Source organism: Protomyctophum bolini (assembly GCF_963924005.1).
Source record: "Protomyctophum bolini genome assembly, chromosome: 1".
Classification (NCBI taxonomy): domain Eukaryota; kingdom Metazoa; phylum Chordata; class Actinopteri; order Myctophiformes; family Myctophidae; genus Protomyctophum; species Protomyctophum bolini.
This window is the reverse complement of record NC_137862.1, coordinates 3,896,756-3,917,797: the sequence shown is the minus strand read 5'-3', so window position 1 is coordinate 3,917,797 and position 21,042 is coordinate 3,896,756. Positions and strand designations below refer to the sequence as shown.

At 43.1% G+C, this 21,042-nt stretch overlaps 1 protein-coding gene across 1 annotated transcript; it reads left to right on the top strand.

Annotated features, from left to right (window-relative positions):
• Positions 1-340: 340 nt before the first annotated feature.
• On the top strand, positions 341-14,648 carry LOC308314793 (kelch domain-containing protein 3-like; the record flags this gene model as incomplete). The annotated part of the gene is made up of 3 exons (XM_080762491.1): positions 341-1,069; positions 1,164-1,370; positions 14,640-14,648. The coding sequence occupies 3 exons, from the start codon at positions 341-343 to the stop codon at positions 14,646-14,648; spliced, it is 945 nt and encodes a 314-aa protein (XP_080618617.1).
• Positions 14,649-21,042: the final 6,394 nt, after the last annotated feature.

The following is a 21,042-nucleotide window of genomic DNA, read 5'->3' as shown; positions in this document are numbered from 1 at the left end:
ATAGATTGTGCATTACATTCACCCATTCACACACCGATGGCAGCGGAAACCATGCAAGGCACCAACTAGCACATCGGGAGCAATTAGGGGTTCAGTGTCTTGCTCAAGGACACTTCGACAGTAACTCTGGGGGAGCCCACAGGGTTCGAACTGGCAACCTTGCGGTTCCCATCCAGGCACTCTACCCCTGAGCCACCGCCGCCCCCCCTCCTAATATAAAGGGGTAAGACATCCCAGAGATATTGTAAAGAGCCAGAAAGACTCACTAGACTGACTAGAGGAAGATAGAGGAGGACTCAGAGAGGCATTTTGATCCAAGCATGTTGTTATAGTGTGAACAATGTTTTCCTCACTGGAACATCTTGCAGGAAAGGAAAGGAGATGCAAGCATGCAGCCGTGGCAGTAGGGGGCTCCGACGTGTTCATCTTTGGAGGAAGCAGGAGAACCTCCCTCCGGTTGGACGTACGGATCTTGGACACGAGGACTTCCACCTGGAAGGAACCCAAAGCGGCGGCGGCGGCCGCCGGGACCGCTCCCGCCATGCGCCGCTGGCACTCGGCCGTGCTTATAGCGAACCAGGTCTACGTCTGGGGAGGCTTCAGTAACGACAAGAACACATTCTGCAACGAACTCCACACGTTCGACGTCGACGAACACACCTGGTCCGTGCCCGACGGCACGGGGACCGTTCCAGAGGACATGGAGGGCCATTCGGCGTGTGCTTTGGGGAACGTCATGTATGTCTATGGAATGCTCACCCGCGTTGAGTGGGACGACACGATGTACTCTGGAATGTACAAGTTGGACACCGTCTCGCTGGTCTGGTCCACCCTTAACACAGAGACAGACGGAAGATTGTCGGTGTTTCATTCCGCCACCCTCATTGGGCCGCGGATGTTTGTGTTCGGGGGCCGTTCTGCAGCGTCTAAACTGCAATACGACGAAGCATTGAACGACGACGACAACGACTGGTGCCACTACGATGACATCAGGGTGTTTGACACGACGACCGACCGCTGGCTGCCCAGCAGCGACACAAAGGAGACAACTCCTCCAAAAGGCTGTGAGGTACATTCGGCCTTTGCCTACAATGGAGAACTACGTATACATATTCGGCGGCTCCGGCATGTGTGAGATAACGACCTTAAATGATCTGTGGAAGTTCAACCCGCGTGACCTCTCCTGGCACGAGCTTCCACCCAAGGGCCGACCGCCGTCCCAGAGGCACGGGATGTGCTGCTGCGCGCTGCAGGGATCTCGTATCTTCCTGTCGGGCGGAGCTGAAGGTCTGAGTTATTACGGAGGCAAAGACGCCGTCTTAGGAGAAGAAGACGTGTACATCTTAGAATTGGCGGCTGTGGCTCAGGAGGTAGAGCGGGTCGTCCAATGATCCATGGGTCAGCGGTTCGATAATTGACACAGGGGTGAAAAATGCCTATTTCTACCTACGTGATGCCTATGTACAGTACGGTACATGTATATAGGCCTCTGTCTTACCTGTCCCAAGGCAGAGCATAAACAATATAATGTACATACAGTAGTAGGAGAACAATAACGGCTGATTGGCAAATGAGGTGATTGGTGACTTCAAATCTGCAGAAAATTATAGAATGGAGGGAAGGAGAGACAGGAGAGGAATACGTACAGAGCAACACAGCAACGGATGCAGAGGGCCATCCCACAGCCATTACAATCTATCTAGCCTATGTGATATGATTCTGTTGAATTGAGTTGTTCAAATACTGAAAATAATGAAGTTATTTCCTCTTGTACTACAGTATTTCATGGGGGAGGAGATCTCACCACTGTTGTTGAAGTCCCATATTATATGCCCCCAGAATCTATGCGTTGTTTGATCTTCCACAATTTTGGTATTCCAACGAGTATCCATAAAGAGAACATCAGAAGAAACACCAAATCTATATTGGACAGATTAGTTGGTCAGACTCGCCCCCCATTAGCTATACTAACCTTATCATCGAGACCAAAATAAACATGAAGTCATGACCAAGAGACGATAGGACGTATGTCTGTATTGCTTATTAACAGCTTTAATTGCTTGTTTGTGAGATTGACTTGCTTGTTGTAATCCGTAAACGTTGGTGCAGCTGCCTGCGTGGCCACTCGCTTGCAGTGTTTCATCGTCCTAATTTGCATTTGTCTATTTATAACGGTACTAATACTTTGATTGAAATGTCTTATTTTTTTACGTGTGGGGCTAGACTAGAGTGAGCTTAGCAGCGTTGCCTTATTACTATTATTAGTATTATTAAATATTGTGTAGAACATGTGTACATCCTTATGGCTGCTTCAAGAAGAAAATGAAGATTGAGAAAATAGTTTCAGGATCCATTATTGCATTGCTAACTGATGCAATAATCAGGTTTGTGTTTTCTGTGTAATGTACAGGCCTTACTGTAAGAAACATGCTGATTTCCCAGGCTTGGAGAGTCAAAGTGTGTTTTGAAGTTCGCAAATCATATTTAGAAGAAGGGACTAAAACACTATTCCCATTAAGAAAGTCATTTCCCGGCAGCAATTGAGTGTAAATTGAATCTGGTCACACCAGACACGTGAGGAAAAAACACAGCATCAAACGTTTCCAGACATTTCTGAGCTGTGACTGTATTACTGATATAAAAGCTAATCCTTTAGAGTTTTCCAGAGAAAGAGCACAATTTCCAATGTTATTTGAAATCAAACAGAACGCATAATATAGCAATGTTATTGCCTAACCTGGGAAGGCAAATAAACAGCTTACTGTACGTCATATAACTTTTGAAGTCTATACTTTCATCTCTGCAGAAGAGAAGAGATACAGTGTGGTGCGCACGCACAGACACACACACACACACACACACACACACACACACACACACACACACACACAAGTTCTCCTGGGGGTGAGGGGGTGATAAAGGACTGAGATTGTGACTGACTGGTCAGCTGACAATCACAGTGTAAAGGTACAGTATCGTCCCTATAGGGCTGACCAATCAGGGAAGGTAGGTGTCAACGCACACTGACCAATCAGGGTAAGGTAAAGTGTCAGCGCACACTGACCAATCAGGGGGAGGTAAGGTGTTAACGCACACTGACCAATCAGGGTAAGGTAAATTGTCAGCGCACACTGACCAATCAGGGGGAGGTAAGGTGTCAGCGCACACTGACCAATCAGGGTAAGGTAAAGTGTCAGTGCACACTGACCAATCAGGGGGAGGTAAGGTGTCAACGCACACTGACCAATCAGGGGGAGGTAAGGTGTCAACGCACACTGACCAATCAGGGTAAGGTAAAGTGTCAGCGCACACTGACCAATCAGGGGGAGGTAAGGTGTCAGCGCACACTGACCAATCAGGGGAAGGTAAAGTGTCAGCACACACTGACCAATCAGGGAGGTAAGGTGTCAGCGCACACTGACCAATCAGGGGAAGGTAAAGTGTCAGCGCACACTGACCAATCAGGGAGGTAAGGTGTCAGCGCACACTGACCAATCAGGGAGGTAAGGTGTCAGCGCACACTGACCAATCAGGGAGGTAAAGTGTCAGCGCACACTGACCAATCAGGGGAAGGTAAAGTGTCAGCGCACACTGACCAATCAGGGGAAGGTAAAGTGTCAGCGCACACTGACTGACCAATCAGGGGAAGGTAAAGTGTCAGCGCACACTGACCAATCAGGGGAAGGTAAAGTGTCAGCGCACACTGACCAATCAGGGGAAGGTAAAGTGTCAGCGCACACTGACCAATCAGGGGAAGGTAAAGTGTCAGCGCACACTGACCAATCAGGGAAGGTAAAATGTCAGCGCACACCGACCAATCAGGGGAAGGTAAAGTTTCAGCGCACACTGACCAATCAGGGGAAGGTAAAGTGTCAGCGCACACTGACCAATCAGGGGAAGGTAAAGTGTCAGCGCACACTGACCAATCAGGGAAGGTAAAATGTCAGCGCACACTGACCAATCAGGGGAAGGTAAAGTTTCAGCGCACACTGACCAATCAGGGGAAGGTAAAGTGTCAGCGCACACTGACCAATCAGGGAGGTAAAGTGTCAGCGCACACTGACCAATCAGGGGAAGGTAAAGTGTCAGCGCACACTGACCAATCAGGGAAGGTAAAGTGTCAGCGCACACTGACCTCTCCTTCCGGAGGACCTGATCGTCACGTCAACAGTGGAGTTATCTGTGCTGAAATGATCTGAACCGTGACGGAGTGGAAAACAGCAGGCAGGCCAGCAGAACCCTGTCGTTCTCAGCCCATATTATACCCTCCTCACAGGACATCTGGAAGAGACTGAATAGCAATTCAGTCTCTATCCTTCTTTATACTCTATGCTGGGATAGTATAGTGAGAGCTGAGCCCAGGGCCTCATTTTGGTTAACACGTATGGTAGCTGCTGCTGACGTTAGAATGGAACTTGGGAGTAGATTACTGAATGGTTTATTTACTGGTTTAGGTTTACCATTATTTATTGTCGTGATTTTGGGGAACTGTAATAACTGTAATAACTGTAATATTGTATTCATAATTCAGTTGATAAGAAAATTCTGCTACAAGTGGGAGCAAATTAGAATGCTGCATTTGATAGAACAACACATTTGGAAGCTATTAATTAATTCAAAGTTATGGGCCCGCATGAATAAAGCTTGTTTTGATTGAAAACACAATCTGAGATGTATTAGAAAAAAACTGTTTACATGGAGGCGGATGCAGAGGCGTCAGTAGCCCCCCCCCCCCACGCAAAACAAGTAAATATAATGTTAACATAAAGTAGTTTTGCGCTGACCTAACCTTGACAATGTCAGAGACCCTGGGTGCGTTCGGAAATGAGCACACTCGCCTATTAGTTTGCATTGCACAGTGTGCTATCATCAATGCGCTATTTCTGAAAGCGCCCCTAATTATCAACTCAGTCCTCACCTGTTTCTTTCATTACATATTATATATTACACTTAGTTCCTGTACTGAAGGATAACTCCAGTTTCCATGGCAGTGAGGAAGACTAACCAAAACGTCAATTTATTCAGAAAAAAACAAACAAAAAAAAACAACCAGCTCAAGGTTTTTGTTGAAGCGTTGAATACTTTGATTCAATATTTGTTTAACCACCACACAGACTTAAAGGGTGTTCATTCAATAGCATTGATTTAGGAAAACAAAATCAAAAACCTAAAAAAAAATGGAGTTAGGTGGTTTATTTTCCGGACAGCAACGTTATCTGGATTTACTGGGCTGTAAAAAGCACAGATCACATGCAGGCAGCACTGTACTACAGCATTTAGCCCACACAGTGTACAGTATACACACAGTATAATCACATCTGGCCTGTGAACCACAGCATCCATCGCAGCCAGGCCTCCGTGATTTCTCTGGGACTTATTAACCACACCATGCAGGCTACAGGCGACAGCTGATCAGTCCGTAGAGGGACTTGGTTTGGGAACGGGAGTCCGGAGGGTGGCTGCAGGTTCAGGTCCATATCACACACACACACCACGTACACTAGTATGGAGTGTTGATTGGTCGCTGGACAGGTGCCAGTTCAGTTCGCCTCCTGGGCACCACTGATGTCCCCTTGAGCAAGGCACCAAACTCTTAACCCATTTTGGGTGGGAACCGCTTTTGGTGTTAGCATCATGTCGTGCTTTATAGCTATTGAAAAATATCAGATCTACAAGCTCATAGCGCGCCAACGAGTGGCGCGCTACGAGCTTGTAGGTCTGCTATTTTTTGAAAAATCGAAGAACGACTGACATTTTTAGAATCTGATCGCAGGTCAGAATGGGTTAATCAGACCAGTGTGTGTCCAGTGGAAACCTCGTATGAATCTGATCTCAGGTCAGAATGGGTTAACTGGCAGCCCATCACTTCACCACCTCTCTACACATTTTATAGTGAAAAAATGAATTAATAAAGGTATAAATCTCCTTCTACATCATGTGAACTGGCTATGGAAGCAAAAGGACCTTCCCTGCAGTCTGTTTTTCCACCTTTCCTCCTCAAACTTTTTAACAGCCTCCTCTTCTTCCCTCTCCGCATGTTGTCGTCACTTTTATTACGTCGATCCAATTTAGATGCAGTCTCTCTTTTTTTGTATTTTATTTCTTGCACTCATTCCTTCAGTCTTTTGTCTCTCTCAGAGCTGGCGTCAGGATGTCATCGATCTTCATGAGGTTCTGATCCACATGGTTTCACCTGCTGCAGAATACCTGCTTCATCAGGAGATTGGAGAGCGACGGATGACTGATCAGACTGATAGAGCTTCTCTTGCATTTCAGCCCCGATCCCCTTCACACCTTCCTTCCTTTCTCATTTCATTTCACCCTATCCTTTCCCCCTCTTTCGCCCTCTTACATCCTACGAGCAAATATAAGCGTTATTATTATTATATGTCTGCATCTCAATTTGAGACATTTTAACCCATTTAGGCCTGGTGTAAAATAATTTAAAAAAAAAGTCTTCTAAATTCTGTCAGTGGTGCTCAATATTTCAGTGAAGGACTCGAAAAATGATATGAAATTCATGGCCACCGACCCCCCCATCTGAAAATATGTTATTCCAGGAACCGCTCAGAAGCAAAGATTTGAGTTAAAAACATTGGCTCTGAAAGATAGTCAAAAAAATAATAAAATAGTAGACCTCATATATGAGCTTGTAGATCTGCTATTTTTCAATAGCTAAATTATAACATGTTTAAAACCCCAAAAGGGGTTCCCGCCCAGAATGGGTTAATAATACAGATCAGATCAGTAATATGCAAAATGGTATGACCGCAAAGCTATTAAATAACTAGTTTGGACAGTTTTCATAAAATAATTGATATGAGGAATGAACGGGGGAAATTATTGATTTCTTGAAATAGGTAATTTGGTTTGTGCAGTTGGTCATAGTGAGTTGATAATACATTTGAGGCAATGGGGTACTTGATGAGAATAAGAGGAAAGACCACATGATAACTTAACTTATACATCGGCAAACAATTTTCTTTATACAATTGTGGATTTTTCAAATACGTTCCCCTGATGCAATATTTTTAGTGTCAAACTCAACTATTGCCCAATCTACGTAAAATAAGTCTGACAGTGTCAGGCTGGGCTGGTCACTGGTCATATGAAACTTGTTAAAATGTGATCCAGTGGTTGTGCTTGCAGACTGTACGATTGTCTAAAAGGAAAAAGGTATACAATCTTGTTTATTCACCTACAGTAGTCTGCCTGTGTGAGTTGAATTGAGTTGATAAAATATATTTTTCTTCCCTGTCTCCACCAAGGGCACCGAGGCTGGCTGGCAGTCATAGCGAATTGGAATGTGGAAGTTCTCTCTTGATTGGAAAAGATGCGATATAATATAAATGTACTGTAAAATCTTTAGTAGCAAAAAAGTGTGTCGAAGAAAATGCAAAATGGCAAAAGAAATGATCAAAGGAATTCCAAGTATAGATTATGTTAAACAGTAATATAAATACATATACTAAAACATTAATTAAGTGGGTTCTTCCTTGACCTAATGGGGAGTGTATATCTGCGCAAAGCTTTGCGCAGATCGATCGATATACCGGAGATTTCACACACGGACGGACGGACAGACAGGGGCGAAAACAAGGCCTTCTTCGGCTGTTTGGCCAGCTTGTGAAGACAATACATAGAACATGACTTCAAACTGAGTAGTCAGCTGTGGGGTGGGGGTAGGGAACTGTGACGGACATTGTGAATCGGTTTGTTTAACTGTATGTAATGTGTTTTATTTTCGTTTTATATTTCGTTTTGTCATTATTTATTTATTTTTGTTCTGTATTTATTATTGTCAAATCATTTCGTGATAAGATTTTGTTTGTATTTGTGCTGCCAGGGGGATGTGGGGGGGGGGGGGGATATATGTCAATTGTTGAAAATACTTATTTGTACTGTAAAGAAAATGAATAAACATATGTTTAAAAAAAAAGAACATGACTTCATGATGCAATATATCCATATAACCACATCATTATGCGGAGGAGCACCTGGAGATGTACAGTAGCTTAATTGGTACAAACGGTGGCGGGGGGGAGGGGGGGCTGTTGCGGACGTCTCTACTCTACCGTAACGTTTTGCTGCGTTCAGATGCAAAAAGATGCAAAGCTGTATTTTGGATTCTCTCTAAATAAATTCCTGTCTAGCAAAAAGCGCCTCGCATACATACATGCCTTTGATCTGCCGTGCATGCAGCAAAGCATTTGATGACGCATGCGCAGCTGATGGCGCACTGTTATGAATATTATATCAGCACTGAATATATCAGCACAACATCTGCAGCATTGTGGCGAAAATAAACAAACACATAAAATTCCGAACCTTTCTAACCCATTCTGACCTGAGATCAGATTCTATATTAACCCATTCTGAACGGGAACCCATTTTGGTGTCAGCATCATGTCATGCTTTAGCTATTGAAAAATAGCAGATCTACAAGCTCATAGCGCGCCACCGAGTGGCGCGCTACGAGCTTGTAGGTCTGCTATTTTTGAAAAATCGAAGAACAACTGACATTTTTTAGAATCTGATCTCAGGTCAGAATGGGTTCATCAGACCAGTGTGTGTCCAGTGGAAACCTCGTATGAATCTGATCTCAGGTCAGAATGGGTTAATGTCTTCAACATCGTGACAGTTTTCAGAAAAAGCTATGTTTTTGTGTCAGTCGTTATTCTTTCAACAATAGCAGACCTACAAGGTCACACCCAGAATGGATTAATGACTTCACGGTACCTAAAGGTCAGTTCAAATCAAAGATTCATGCAGGCGAGACGGACCGGGTTTAAAAACAATGTTCTAAAAAAACCGGCCGATTCAAAACATCAAACAACGTTTCCAAGGCAACGTCACACTCCACTTCACTGTTGGGCGATTTAAGGAGTCCCCGTGGCCAAGCAAGTTCTATCTGCAGTTTCTACAGCCTCCAAACCATCCACTACATCTAATTTACTTTGGCCTTCATATAGTATGAATCACCCAAAATGCCCAAAATGCACTACAGATCCTGTAGCGTATTTACAGTATGTGTTATTCCTACTTTCTACGTACAGTATGTAGAAAGTTATCCTTCCTCCAAGTTGTACTTGCTTGTCAAAGTGTTAAATGGCAGACTTGAAAAGAAAAATAATCCAATTCGTCAGGGTCTCTATCTCAGATATAGACCCTGACGAAGACCTTTTTGGTCGAAACGCGTATATAGGTCCTGTTATTTATTTGCCTATAGCTCATCATCAAATAAACTATTTCGTTTTTCACCCAAAGACGGACGGAGTGCCTTGGATTCTTTTCTTTTCAAGTCTGCAATTTACACTTTGACAAGCAGTACTACTTGGAGGAAGGATACCTTATTCCCTAACTTGAGTAAACTATAAGACCTGGAGGCGTGATCAATGCCATTTGGCCAAAGAGCATTGATCACGACTCCAGGTCTTTAGTTTACTCAAGTTAGGGAATAAGACCTGGTCCTTATAAGACACGCAAAATACAGCCCCTTTTGTCTATAATGGTTGTACCTGTATCACCAAAGAGCACACATCTGATCTAAGAGCCACTAACAGATCCCTGCAGTGCTTCCATTCCTCCATTTATGAATTGTATGTGATTCATACAATGAAGTACAGGAGAATTATTACAATTACAATATCGCCATACATGTGTAGCAGACACTCGTTTCTATGGTTGGATGAGACTTTGAAGAAATGGGGTGCCAAACCTTTGGTTGTTTTGTAGGACAACAATGTCAGTGTTTTGTACTCAGTAACCGGACCTACACGAGGATAATAAATAATAATAAATATATAGTGCTTTCTCTTGTGGACTTTTTTAGCTTTTGACATTATAGGCTTAACTTTACTCTGGAACTAAAATATTATGTTTTTCATTTATTAGTATTAGGTCATCAATTGTAATTCACTAAAGGTTTTGTAATGCAATCAAACATACCTTTATATTACTCCTCAATATTCAGAACATGCCAGGGGATCGTTTTATTATTAACTTCCTCGTCATCGCCAACCATATTAGAAATGCTGTCTTACTGGGATCTCACATTAACCCATTCTGAACGGGAACCCATTTTGGTGTTAGCATCATGTTGTGCTTTAGCTATTGAAAAATAGCAGATCTACAAGCTCATAGCGCGCCACCGAGTGGCGCGCTACGAGCTTGTAGGTCTGCTATTTTTTGAAAAATCGAAGAACGACTGATATTTTTTAGAATCTGATCTCAGGTCAGAATGGGGTTAATCAGACCAGTGTGTGTCCAGAGTGGAAACCTCGTATGAATCTGATCTCAGGTCAGAATGGGTTAATATGCGTCTTCGCTAATCAGGATGTGTCGCTGGAATTATTTTTAACCCATCTTATCTCCATCTACAGTAACTCTATACCTAGTGTTGGTGTGTGCAGTGCGATCTGTAAGGGAATAACATTTACTGTACTGGGGCTACAGCGGCATTACAGCTCTGCATATTTGATGACAGCTGCATAAATATGTATATCAAAGTCGATTCCTGATGATATGCATCTCTCGGTTGTTTGTCAAACATCAAACCTGAAACACTAAGTTTTTCCACCATGTCAATTATGTAGTCTGGAGTTTTGCACACAGCTGAATACAAATGGAAGCACAGTATGTTTGATGTATCTTACACTGTATAACATGCAGATGTTTACCAGTATACATTAGAAGTTTATTTGCATAAAACCAAATACCAGAATGCTTATAATAAGCCGCAGTTTATTATGTGAAATATTATGATTAATGGATTTTTTACACTTTTACTGAAGAAAATATTGTTCATGCCGAGAGATTTGTGGTTGTTATCCTCTAACAAACATGGCATGTAAATGTAGTTGAACAACACAAGTTTGACAAAGTATTGAACTAAAGTTTCAAATCACAAATATATGCCAGCTTTGAAAAACAAAAGCTTTACAATGACTTGCGCTTATGAAAGAAAATTAAAATACTACAGACAGTCCCTCCCTTCTCATAGCTAGCACCACAACCTCCACCTCTCCTTTACACCTCAACAATGAACAGTTGGAAACGAAGAACCATCCAAGTCCACAATAATTATCCATAATGTATCAATTATGGATAAGGGGACAGGACAGATATAGATCAGAATAAATGATGGACTTAGAAGATGGTTCTTGTGCTCAATATTGAAAAGGAAATTGAAAGATGTTTAATATCTCATGCCATATTCTCGGTTTAAAAAAAAAGAAAAGTCCAGGAGAATTGGATTTTAATGAGCTTTGAAGCTTTCTGGTTGCTTTTCTTGGTTGCAAATAAGGTTGTAAATGAAGTTAGACTCATGCAGAGGGAAAACATAGGGCCCTAAAGAGTTGAATTTCAATAGGTTTGCACAGCGTATAGTCGTATACTATACATTCAATTCAAGAGCACAAATAATTCCACTTGACATGTTGGCCGAGGGCCTAATTTCTCAGGCCATGAGCGAGACTGACAGGTCAAAACCTAATCGCCTTTTAGTGAGACAGGAAATTGCACTTGCACAGCACTAATGCTCGTGGTGGGAGCTCCATATGCTCTGTCTGTGCATGAGATTCTCAACCCAATCAGAGTCTGAGCTCCGTTCACTACACCATCCAGAGCTAAAATTACATTTTCTGTTCCATTTACAGTCTCCTGCAGAGCCAACACGGTGCAGCTGGACTGGGTTCATGAGCTGAAACACCTCGACCGCCAATAAAGCTAATGAGAACGCATTTATATACTAGGAGCCACTTTATTGGTGTACTAAGGCTTTTCCAGCTAACGAATAATGACAGCTAACACAGACGGTGTGCATTTGTTTTCATGAGGCGTTTTTAACCCATTCTGACCGGGAACCCGTTTTGGTGTTAGCATCATGTTATGCTTTAGCTATTGAAAAATAGCAGATCTACAAGCTCATAGCGCGCCACCGAGTGGCGCGATACGAGCTTGTAGGTCTGCTATTTTTGAAAAATCGAAGAATGACTGACATTTTTTTAAATCTGATCTCAGTTCAGAATGGGTTAATCCGACGAGTGTGTGTTCAGTGGAAACCTCGTATGAATCTGATCTCAGGTCAGAATGGGTTAAAAGGCATGTGTGGGTGGCTAGGGAACCACAGAACTCTCTCTCTTTCCCAGTTTATCCTGCTAAACGTCGGCACCAAACGGCGACTGACAGCAGCGTTCTCCATATGAGATAAAGACAGTATTTCCCAAACGCTAAATTGGCTGACATTAATTTCCTGGGTTGTTTTAGCGGGAGGGAGGCTCGGTCGGTATGCACAGAAGGGGAGGAGAGAGAGAGAGCCAGTGAAATTAAAAACGTGTGAGTTAACCCATTCTGACCTGAGATCAGATTCTAAAAAATGTCAGTCGTTCAGTCGATTTTATGTCAAGGACCCCAAAAAGTAATTTGCCACTGAGCCCCATCTGAACATAATAGTTCCAGAAAACCCTACAGAAGCAAAGATTTGAGTTAAAAACAATCGCTCTGAAAGAATATATATTCAAAAATCTGTGCCGCATTTTGACGATTTAAAAAAAATAGCAGACCTATACAAGCTCGTAGCGCGCCACTCGGTGGCGCGCTACGAGCTTGTAGATCTGCTAGTTTTCAATAGCTATAAAGCATAACATGATGCTATAACACCAAAATGGGTTCCCGTTCAGAATGGGTTAAAACGTTGGAAGGTCACAATAATGAAAGAGAAGTGTTGGGGAGAGATAAAAGGCCAACGCCGGCAGGAGAACAAGGGCAGGACAGACGAGTGGAGAGCCAGGACTTTACAGGTGGCCCCCCAACGCCGCGGCCGTTATACCGCCGCCAAAGCTTAGCTGGTTAATCGCTGCCATTCATTATGAAACATGGCACTGTGTGAGAGCTGCCGAATCAAGACCCTCATCTATCGCTGTCAGCCACTGGCACGTCGCTGACAAATCCTTAATTACGCCATTAATTAATAGAATGATTTTCTTTTTTTTACAGCATGCACTTTGAGCCTTGTGTTTGTTAAGGCCTCCTGCTCCTTGTGAGCAATATTTGCCACATGTGGTTCAGGAGATAAAAATCACACAGAATACACAAGAATGTCACTGAAATAGTAGCCTGGGGGAGCGAGGAAGAGTTCTTTTCTCCAAGAAAAGGTTACCGTAGTTGAAAAGATAAAGAAAGGAAACCAGTTGAACTTGAACAGATTCATCATCAGTCAGAAAAGATTTGCAGTATTTTCCAAATCCCTAAAAAAAAAAAAAAAAAGCATCCAGTTATTCCAAGTATTCAGTGGCAGCGAGATAGAAAAGCTGAACCTCATCACATTGCATTGCAATTGCAGTGGCAAGTCAGCAAGTTGGCAAGCATAGCTGCATAACCCATTTTGTGCGGGACCCCCTTTTGGTATTAGCGTCATGTTATGCTTTAGCTATTTAAAAATAGCAGATCTACAAGCTCGTAGCGCGCCACCGAGTGGCGCGCTACGAGCTTGTAGGTCTGCTATTTTTGGAAAAATCGAAGAACGACTGACATAGAAACATGAAACAAGAATTTTTTTTAGAATCTGATCTCAGGTCAGAATGGGATAAACAGACAACAGGTGCAGGGATGGGAAGACTGCTGAACGGGAACGCCTGAAGGCGGAACGTTTCCTGAGAACACCAAAGTAGAGTTCACATCGTACACACCGTCTGTATATACAGCCCGTCTCGGAGAACTTTTGTTACTGCATCGTACAATGGCGGGCAGCACCACGTGCCTGTATATACACAATGTACATTTTGCCTCACAACGTGTCACACAATGCAACGTGCTGTGAAGTGCTATTTTCAGCATACCCCGACTTCAGGCATGCAACAGAACCTAAGCAGGAGGAGCTGCAGCCCACAGTGAACAAAGGAAAATAAACAGAGCAAGGAAAACATGGTGGATAAAGTGGCGATATTCAAAGGCCAGATATTCAGCGTGTCCAGTCTACAGTACGTGTGCCTTCCAAGCTGTGCCAAGTGAAGTTAAAATGCATGTTCATAGCAGGGTCTGAAAGGTCTGGGCCGGTTTAGCAGTCCAGGCACCTCGGCTGGTAATCCAGCATGCAGATAGCACTTTATTCTTGCCCCTTTGCACATACTGCCCACTAATGCACTTCAGCTGACTTTGCTACTACTGTATGTCATGAATTATCTGGGCTGTATTTTGTGTGTCTTAAGTACCAGGTCTTATTCCCTAACTTGAGTAAACTAAAGACCTGGAGGCGTGATCAATGCCATTTGGCTATTCTGAGTGGCCAGAGAGCATTGATCATCACGCCTCCAGGTCTTTAGTTTACTCAAGTTAGGGAATAAGACCTGGTACTTAAGACACACAAAAATACAGCCATCAGTCTCTAGTGCCCTGTTCTTAGATCTTAGTCCTGTATTGAATGTTGTTGTTGTTGTGTGTATTTTTACTATGATCTGGCTGCAAACCAATTTCCCGCAATGGACAATAAAGCTAACCTTGAACCTTGAACCTTGATGACAATGTGTTGTGGGTTTGAGTCCCGAATCCTGATGATCTTTGTTGTGCACCGATCCATCTGCATAAAACTTTGTATGCACAAAACGTTGTGTTGTGTTGTGTGCACACTCCACTCCCTACAGCCCAATTAAGGGAAAACATCTGGCCTGCATTTTTTCAATTCTGCTTCTTCGAGCGCCACCAGGAGGCACGTTTATGTCCAACACTCTTTTTTTTAATAATATTAGTCCTTTAGATTTTATCCAAATAGTCCGGGAGCTAGTAGGACCAGCCCTGATACTATTTTTTGCTACCTTTTTTTCCACTATTATTTCCTGTTAGATAATATACCTTGGGACGGGTTGCATACTTAGTTTAGACTAGTCATTGGTTAGACATGGGTTAAGGTTAGGTTTAGGTGTGCTGCCCCGTGGGAGGTTAGGTTTAGGGTGAGGGTTTAGGGTGTATACTTAGTTTAGACTAGTCATTGGTTAGACATGGGTTAAGGTTAGGTTTAGGTGTGCTGCCCCGTGGGAGGTTAGGTTTAGGGTGAGGGTTTAGGGTGTATACTTAGTTTAGACTAGTCATTGGTTAGACATGGGTTAGGTTTAGGTGTGCTGCCCCGTGGGAGGTTAGGTTTAGGGTGAGGGTTTGAGATAGGTTGTAGTTGTAGGACTAATGTCTGGTCTAACCAATGACTAGTCTAAACCAAAAACAGAAATTGTGTGCAAGCTATGCAAATATTAATTCACTAAAAGTATATAAATACACATGGAAGTGTGGCATTTGGCATGGAGTATGCCGACACATATAGGGGTAAGTAGCAGAAGAGGATTTTGGGGCTTATTGCTACCATTGAATTGTTTAATATGACCTACATTATCCCCAGAAACACACATAAATATACTGTCCGCTTAACAAATAACAACACAGACGGTTATTTGCCAGCACATTATGGTGAATATCACTGCCTCACTTTTATATAGAAAACCTTATATCCCTAAGCTTCAATTTAAGCCCAATATGACCTTTCTATCTTGAAAATTACTCTTTCTGTAGCCAGAATTCTGCACTATACCTGGCTGAAACCGGTGTAAATTGTATATTCAGTCAGTATCAGAGATAAATGAATGAATGACTGAGTTTGAACTGAGTCCACATTGTGGAATATTTCTTACTTGAATGAGCTATGTTAAAAAGTTGGCAAAGTGTTCCATGGTCCATCTATCAATTTTATGCAAATTAGCGCCGCAATTATATAAAAAAAAACGATGTTCACTTCACTAAACCTCAGCCAAAATTGCACTTAAATTAACAAATTAGCTGTCTAGACCTAGACCTATGTTTTGAGGGTCAAGGATCTCAGTGAAACTATTCTTAAAGTGACCACATGTGCCTGTAGCAAGGCATGGCTGCATGCTGGCAAACCTGTGCCACCATTACAATATAATCACATTTGTAAGTAAGAGATACCAATATATTGCATATACCGGTAGTAGTATAGTAAGCACTATGCAGAACCAAAATACACACAATCCATTATTCCTAGAGAAAGATTTTATCCACGGACCCCAATCCAACCCTTTGGTATTACCCGGCTGGGAGTTCTAACCCACAACCTTCCAGTCTCAGGGCGCAGTGCCGGTTCTAGGCCTTTTGAGGCCCTAGGCAACATATTATACAGAGCCCAAAATGTTTATAAACAAATCACAAATGTTTATAAACAAATCACAAATGTTTATAAACAAATCACAAATGTTTATAAACAAATCACAAATGTTTATAAACAAATACCAAAATGTTTATAAACAAATCCCAAATCCCTTGGTCCTACCCCCCCGACCATGAGACTTACTACAGGTCAACTGGTAGTGGTCCTACCCCCCCCATGAGACTTACAAATCCCAAATGTTTATAAACAAATCACAAATGTTTGTAAACAAATCCCAAATGTTTATAAACAAATCCCAAAATGTTTATAAATAAATCACAAATGTTTATAAACAAATCACAAATGTTTATAAACAAATACCAAAATGTTTATAAACAAATCCCAAATCCCTTGGTCCTACCCCCCCGACCAATAAGGGTTATGGGGGTCTTTGAAATAAAAACACTTTAGAACCACTGTGCTACACAATATGGAACAGTTCCTTAATTAGTTTAGAGCAATTCATCTTTCTGCCGTAGGCTATGGACTGAGTCGCGGGTCTTCAGTGGACATCATCCATGCCAAGTTGCTGCACGCAAAGAAGGGTGACATGACAAAACTCACTGACAAAATGACAAAACTCACTTCTAAGCGAGCTGATGAATTCTGGAAAAACCAAACCCCTCTGATGAAGGGCAGGGATGGTTGAAAACCAAAGGGGTTTTGAATCCAGTGTGGTCCTGCGGTCCAGTCCTATACCAACCACACTGAATCCAGTGTGGTCCTGCGGTCCAGTACGTCCTACCAACCTGACTGGTTGATCTCCTTTTCACTGGAGAGCATGGACACGAAGGAGAAGAAGAAGACGCGAGTTCTATGAACACTGATTGACTGTGCATTTTGTTCTGCATGGTGCAGGCTATGGTGTATAGGGGTGCCCAAAAGGTAGATCACGATCTACCAGTAGATCACAAAGGCTGTGCAGGTAGACCACATGACATGCCCCTAGAGAATATTTTAATTTAATTTAAATATAAAAACTATTTTTGGCATCTGCCACTTGAATTAAGTTGACTTGATTGATTGACTGACATAAAAAAAAGGGCCTGTCAGCTCAAACCCATAATGCAATACTTTGTTTGCAAGAGTGTTGCTGCGCACAAATGTCGGTAGATTACAAATTAAATACAAAAGAAACTCTGGTAATTTTGAAAGTAGCTCTCAAGTCAAAAAAGTGTGGGCATCACTGGTGTATAGTGTATAGGGTCAGGCTGGTCACTGTTTCTTCACTGTGAGTGTGTTGTACAGGGTGGGATACTGTAATGGAATCTGACCACGACAAAATATTATACGTTTTGGGTCTGAGAGGCAAAATCTCATCAAATGGAGGTTCCGTGGCTCAAATGCCAAATGAATAACGGACCCTGATATGATAATGGTTGAAAACCACGGCTATAACGCTTGCTTGAACCCATTCTGACCTGAGATCAGATTCATACGAGGTTTCCACTGGACACACACTGGTCTGATTAACCCATTCTGACCTGAGATCAGATTCTAAAAATGTCAGTCGTTCTTCGATTTTTCAAAAATAGCAGACCTACAAGCTCGTAGCGCGCCACTCGGTGGCGCGCTATGAGCTTGTAGATCTGGTGTTTTTCAATAGCTAAAGCATAACATGATGCTAACACCAACATGGGTTCCCGTTCAGAATGGGTTAAACAACAGACCCTGATATGATAATGGTTGAAAACCACGGCTATAACGCTTGCTTTAAAATGCAGCATCTGCCTAGATACTGTACCTTATTTGTAAAGTTACAGGTAAATGAAATATTGGTATCTCTTACTTGATAGATACAAATGTGATTATATTGTAATGTCGGCACTGATTTGATCACTAGCATGCGCCACGGGCACATGTGGTCACTTTAAGAATAGTTTCCCTGAGATCCTTGACCCTCAAAACACAGTTCTAGACACCTAATTTGTTCATTAAAGTGCAGTATTGGAATTTTTCGATAATGGCGGCACAAATTTGCAGGAACAGACGTTCTGTCAGTAGGTACAGACGTTCTGTCAGTAGGTACAGACGTTCTGTCAGTAGGAACAGACGTTCTGTCAGTAGGTACAGACGTTCTGTCAGTAGATACAGACGTTCTGTCAGTAGGAACAGACGTTCTGTCAGTAGGTACAGACGTTCTGTCAGTAGATACAGACGTTCTGTCAGTAGGTACAGACGTTCTGTCAGTAGATACAGACGTTCTGTCAGTAGGTACAGACGTTCTGTCAGTAGGTACAGACGTTCTGTCAGTAGATACAGACGTTCTGTCAGTAGGTACAGACGTTCTGTCAGTAGGAACAGACGTTCTGTCAGTAGGAACAGACGTTCTGTCAGTAGATACAGACGTTCTGTCAGTAGGTACAGACGTTCTGTCAGTAGGTACAGACGTTCTGTCAGTAGATACAGACGTTCTGTCAGTAGGAACAGACGTTCTGTCAGTAGATACAGACGTTCTGTCAGTAGGTACAGACGTTCTGTCAGTAGGAACAGACGTTCTGTCAGTAGATACAGACGTTCTGTCAGTAGGTACAGAAGTTCTGTCAGTAGATACAGACGTTCTGTCAGTAGGTACAGACGTTCTGTCAGTAGATACAGACGTTCTGTCAGTAGGTACAGACGTTCTGTCAGTAGATACAGACGTTCTGTCAGTAGGAACAGACGTTCTGTCAGTAGGACGTTCTGTCAGTAGGAACAGACGTTCTGTCAGTAGGTACAGACGTTCTGTCAGTAGGTACAGACGTTCTGTCAGTAGATACAGACGTTCTGTCAGAAGGTACAGACGTTCTGTCAGTAGGTACAGACGTTCTGTCAGTAGGTACAGACGTTCTGTCAGTAGGACGTTCTGTCAGTAGGAACAGACGTTCTGTCAGTAGATACAGACGTTCTGTCAGTAGGACGTTCTGTCAGTAGATACAGACGTTCTGTCAGTAGGACGTTCTGTCATTAGGTACAGATGTTCTGTCAGTAGGTACAGACGTTCTGTCAGTAGGACGTTCTGTCAGTAGGAACAGACGTTCTGTCAGTAGGTACAGACGTTCTGTCAGTAGGTACAGACGTTCTGTCAGTAGGAACAGACGTTCTGTCAGTAGGTACAGACGGTACAGACGTTCTGTCAGTAGGACGTTCTGTCAGTAGGTACAGACGTTCTGTCAGTAGATACAGACGTTCTGTCAGTAGGACGTTCTGTCAGTAGGTACAGATGTTCTGTCAGTAGGTACAGACGTTCTGTCAGTAGATACAGACGTTCTGTCAGTAGGACGTTCTGTCAGTAGGTACAGACGTTCTGTCAGTAGGTACAGACGTTCTGTCAGTAGGTACAGACGTGCTGTCAGTAGGTACAGACGTTCTGTCAGTGGGAACAGACGTTCTGTCAGTAGATACAGACGTTCTGTCAGTAGGAACAGACGTTCTGTCAGTAGATACAGACGTTCTGTCAGTAGGTACAGACGTTCTGTCAGTAGGTACAGACGTTCTGTCAGTAGGTACAGACGTTCTGTCAGTAGATACAGACGTTCTGTCAGTAGGTACAGACGTTCTGTCAGTAGATACAGACGTTCTGTCAGTAGGTACAGACGTTCTGTCAGTAGGTACAGACGTTCTGTCAGTAGGTACAGACGTTCTGTCAGTAGATACAGACGTTCTGTCAGTAGATACAGACGTTCTGTCAGTAGGAACAGACGTTCTGTCAGTAGGTACAGACGTTCTGTCAGTAGGACGTTCTGTCAGTAGGAACAGACGTTCTGTCAGTAGGAACAGACGTTCTGTCAGTAGGACGTTCTGTCAGTAGGTACAGACGTTCTGTCAGTAGGTACAGACGTTCTGTCAGTAGGACGTTCTGTCAGTAGGAACAGACGTTCTGTCAGTAGATACAGACGTTCTGTCAGTAGGACGTTCTGTCAGTAGGAACAGACGTTCTGTCAGTAGGTACAGACGTTCTGTCAGTAGGACGTTCTGTCAGTAGGAACAGACGTTCTGTCAGTAGGTACAGACGTTCTGTCAGTAGGACGTTCTGTCAGTAGGTACAGACGTTCTGTCAGTAGGTACAGACGTTCTGTCAGTAGGAACAGACGTTCTGTCAGTAGGACGTTCTGTCAGTAGGAACAGACGTTCTGTCAGTAGGTACAGACGTTCTGTCAGTAGGACGTTCTGTCAGTAGGAACAGACGTTCTGTCAGTAGGTACAGACGTTCTGTCAGTAGGACGTTCTGTCAGTAGGTACAGACGTTCTGTCAGTAGGAACAGACGTTCTGTCAGTAGGTACAGACGTTCTGTCAGTAGGACGTTCTGTCAGTAGGTACAGACGTTCTGTCAGTAGGTACAGACGTTCTGTCAGTAGATACAGACGTTCTGTCAGTAGGATCAGACGTTCTGTCAGTAGGTACAGACGTTCTGTCAGTAGGTACAGACGTTCTGTCAGTAGATACAGACGTTCTGTCAGTAGGTACAGACGTTCTGTCAGTAGGTACAGACGTTCTGTCAGTAGGTACAGACGTTCTGTCAGTAGGAACAGACGTTCTGTCAGTAGGTACAGACGTTCTGTCAGTAGGTACAGACGTTCTGTCAGTAGGACGTTCTGTCAGTAGGTACAGACGTTCTGTCAGTAGGTACAGACGTTCTGTCAGTAGGACGTTCTGTCAGTAGGTACAGACGTTCTGTCAGTAGGTACAGACGTTCTGTCAGTAGGTACAGACGTTCTGTCAGTAGGTACAGACGTTCTGTCAGTAGGACGTTCTGTCAGTAGGAACAGACGTTCTGTCAGTAGGTACAGACGTTCTGTCAGTAGGAACAGACGTTCTGTCAGTAGGAACAGACGTTCTGTCAGTAGGTACAGAC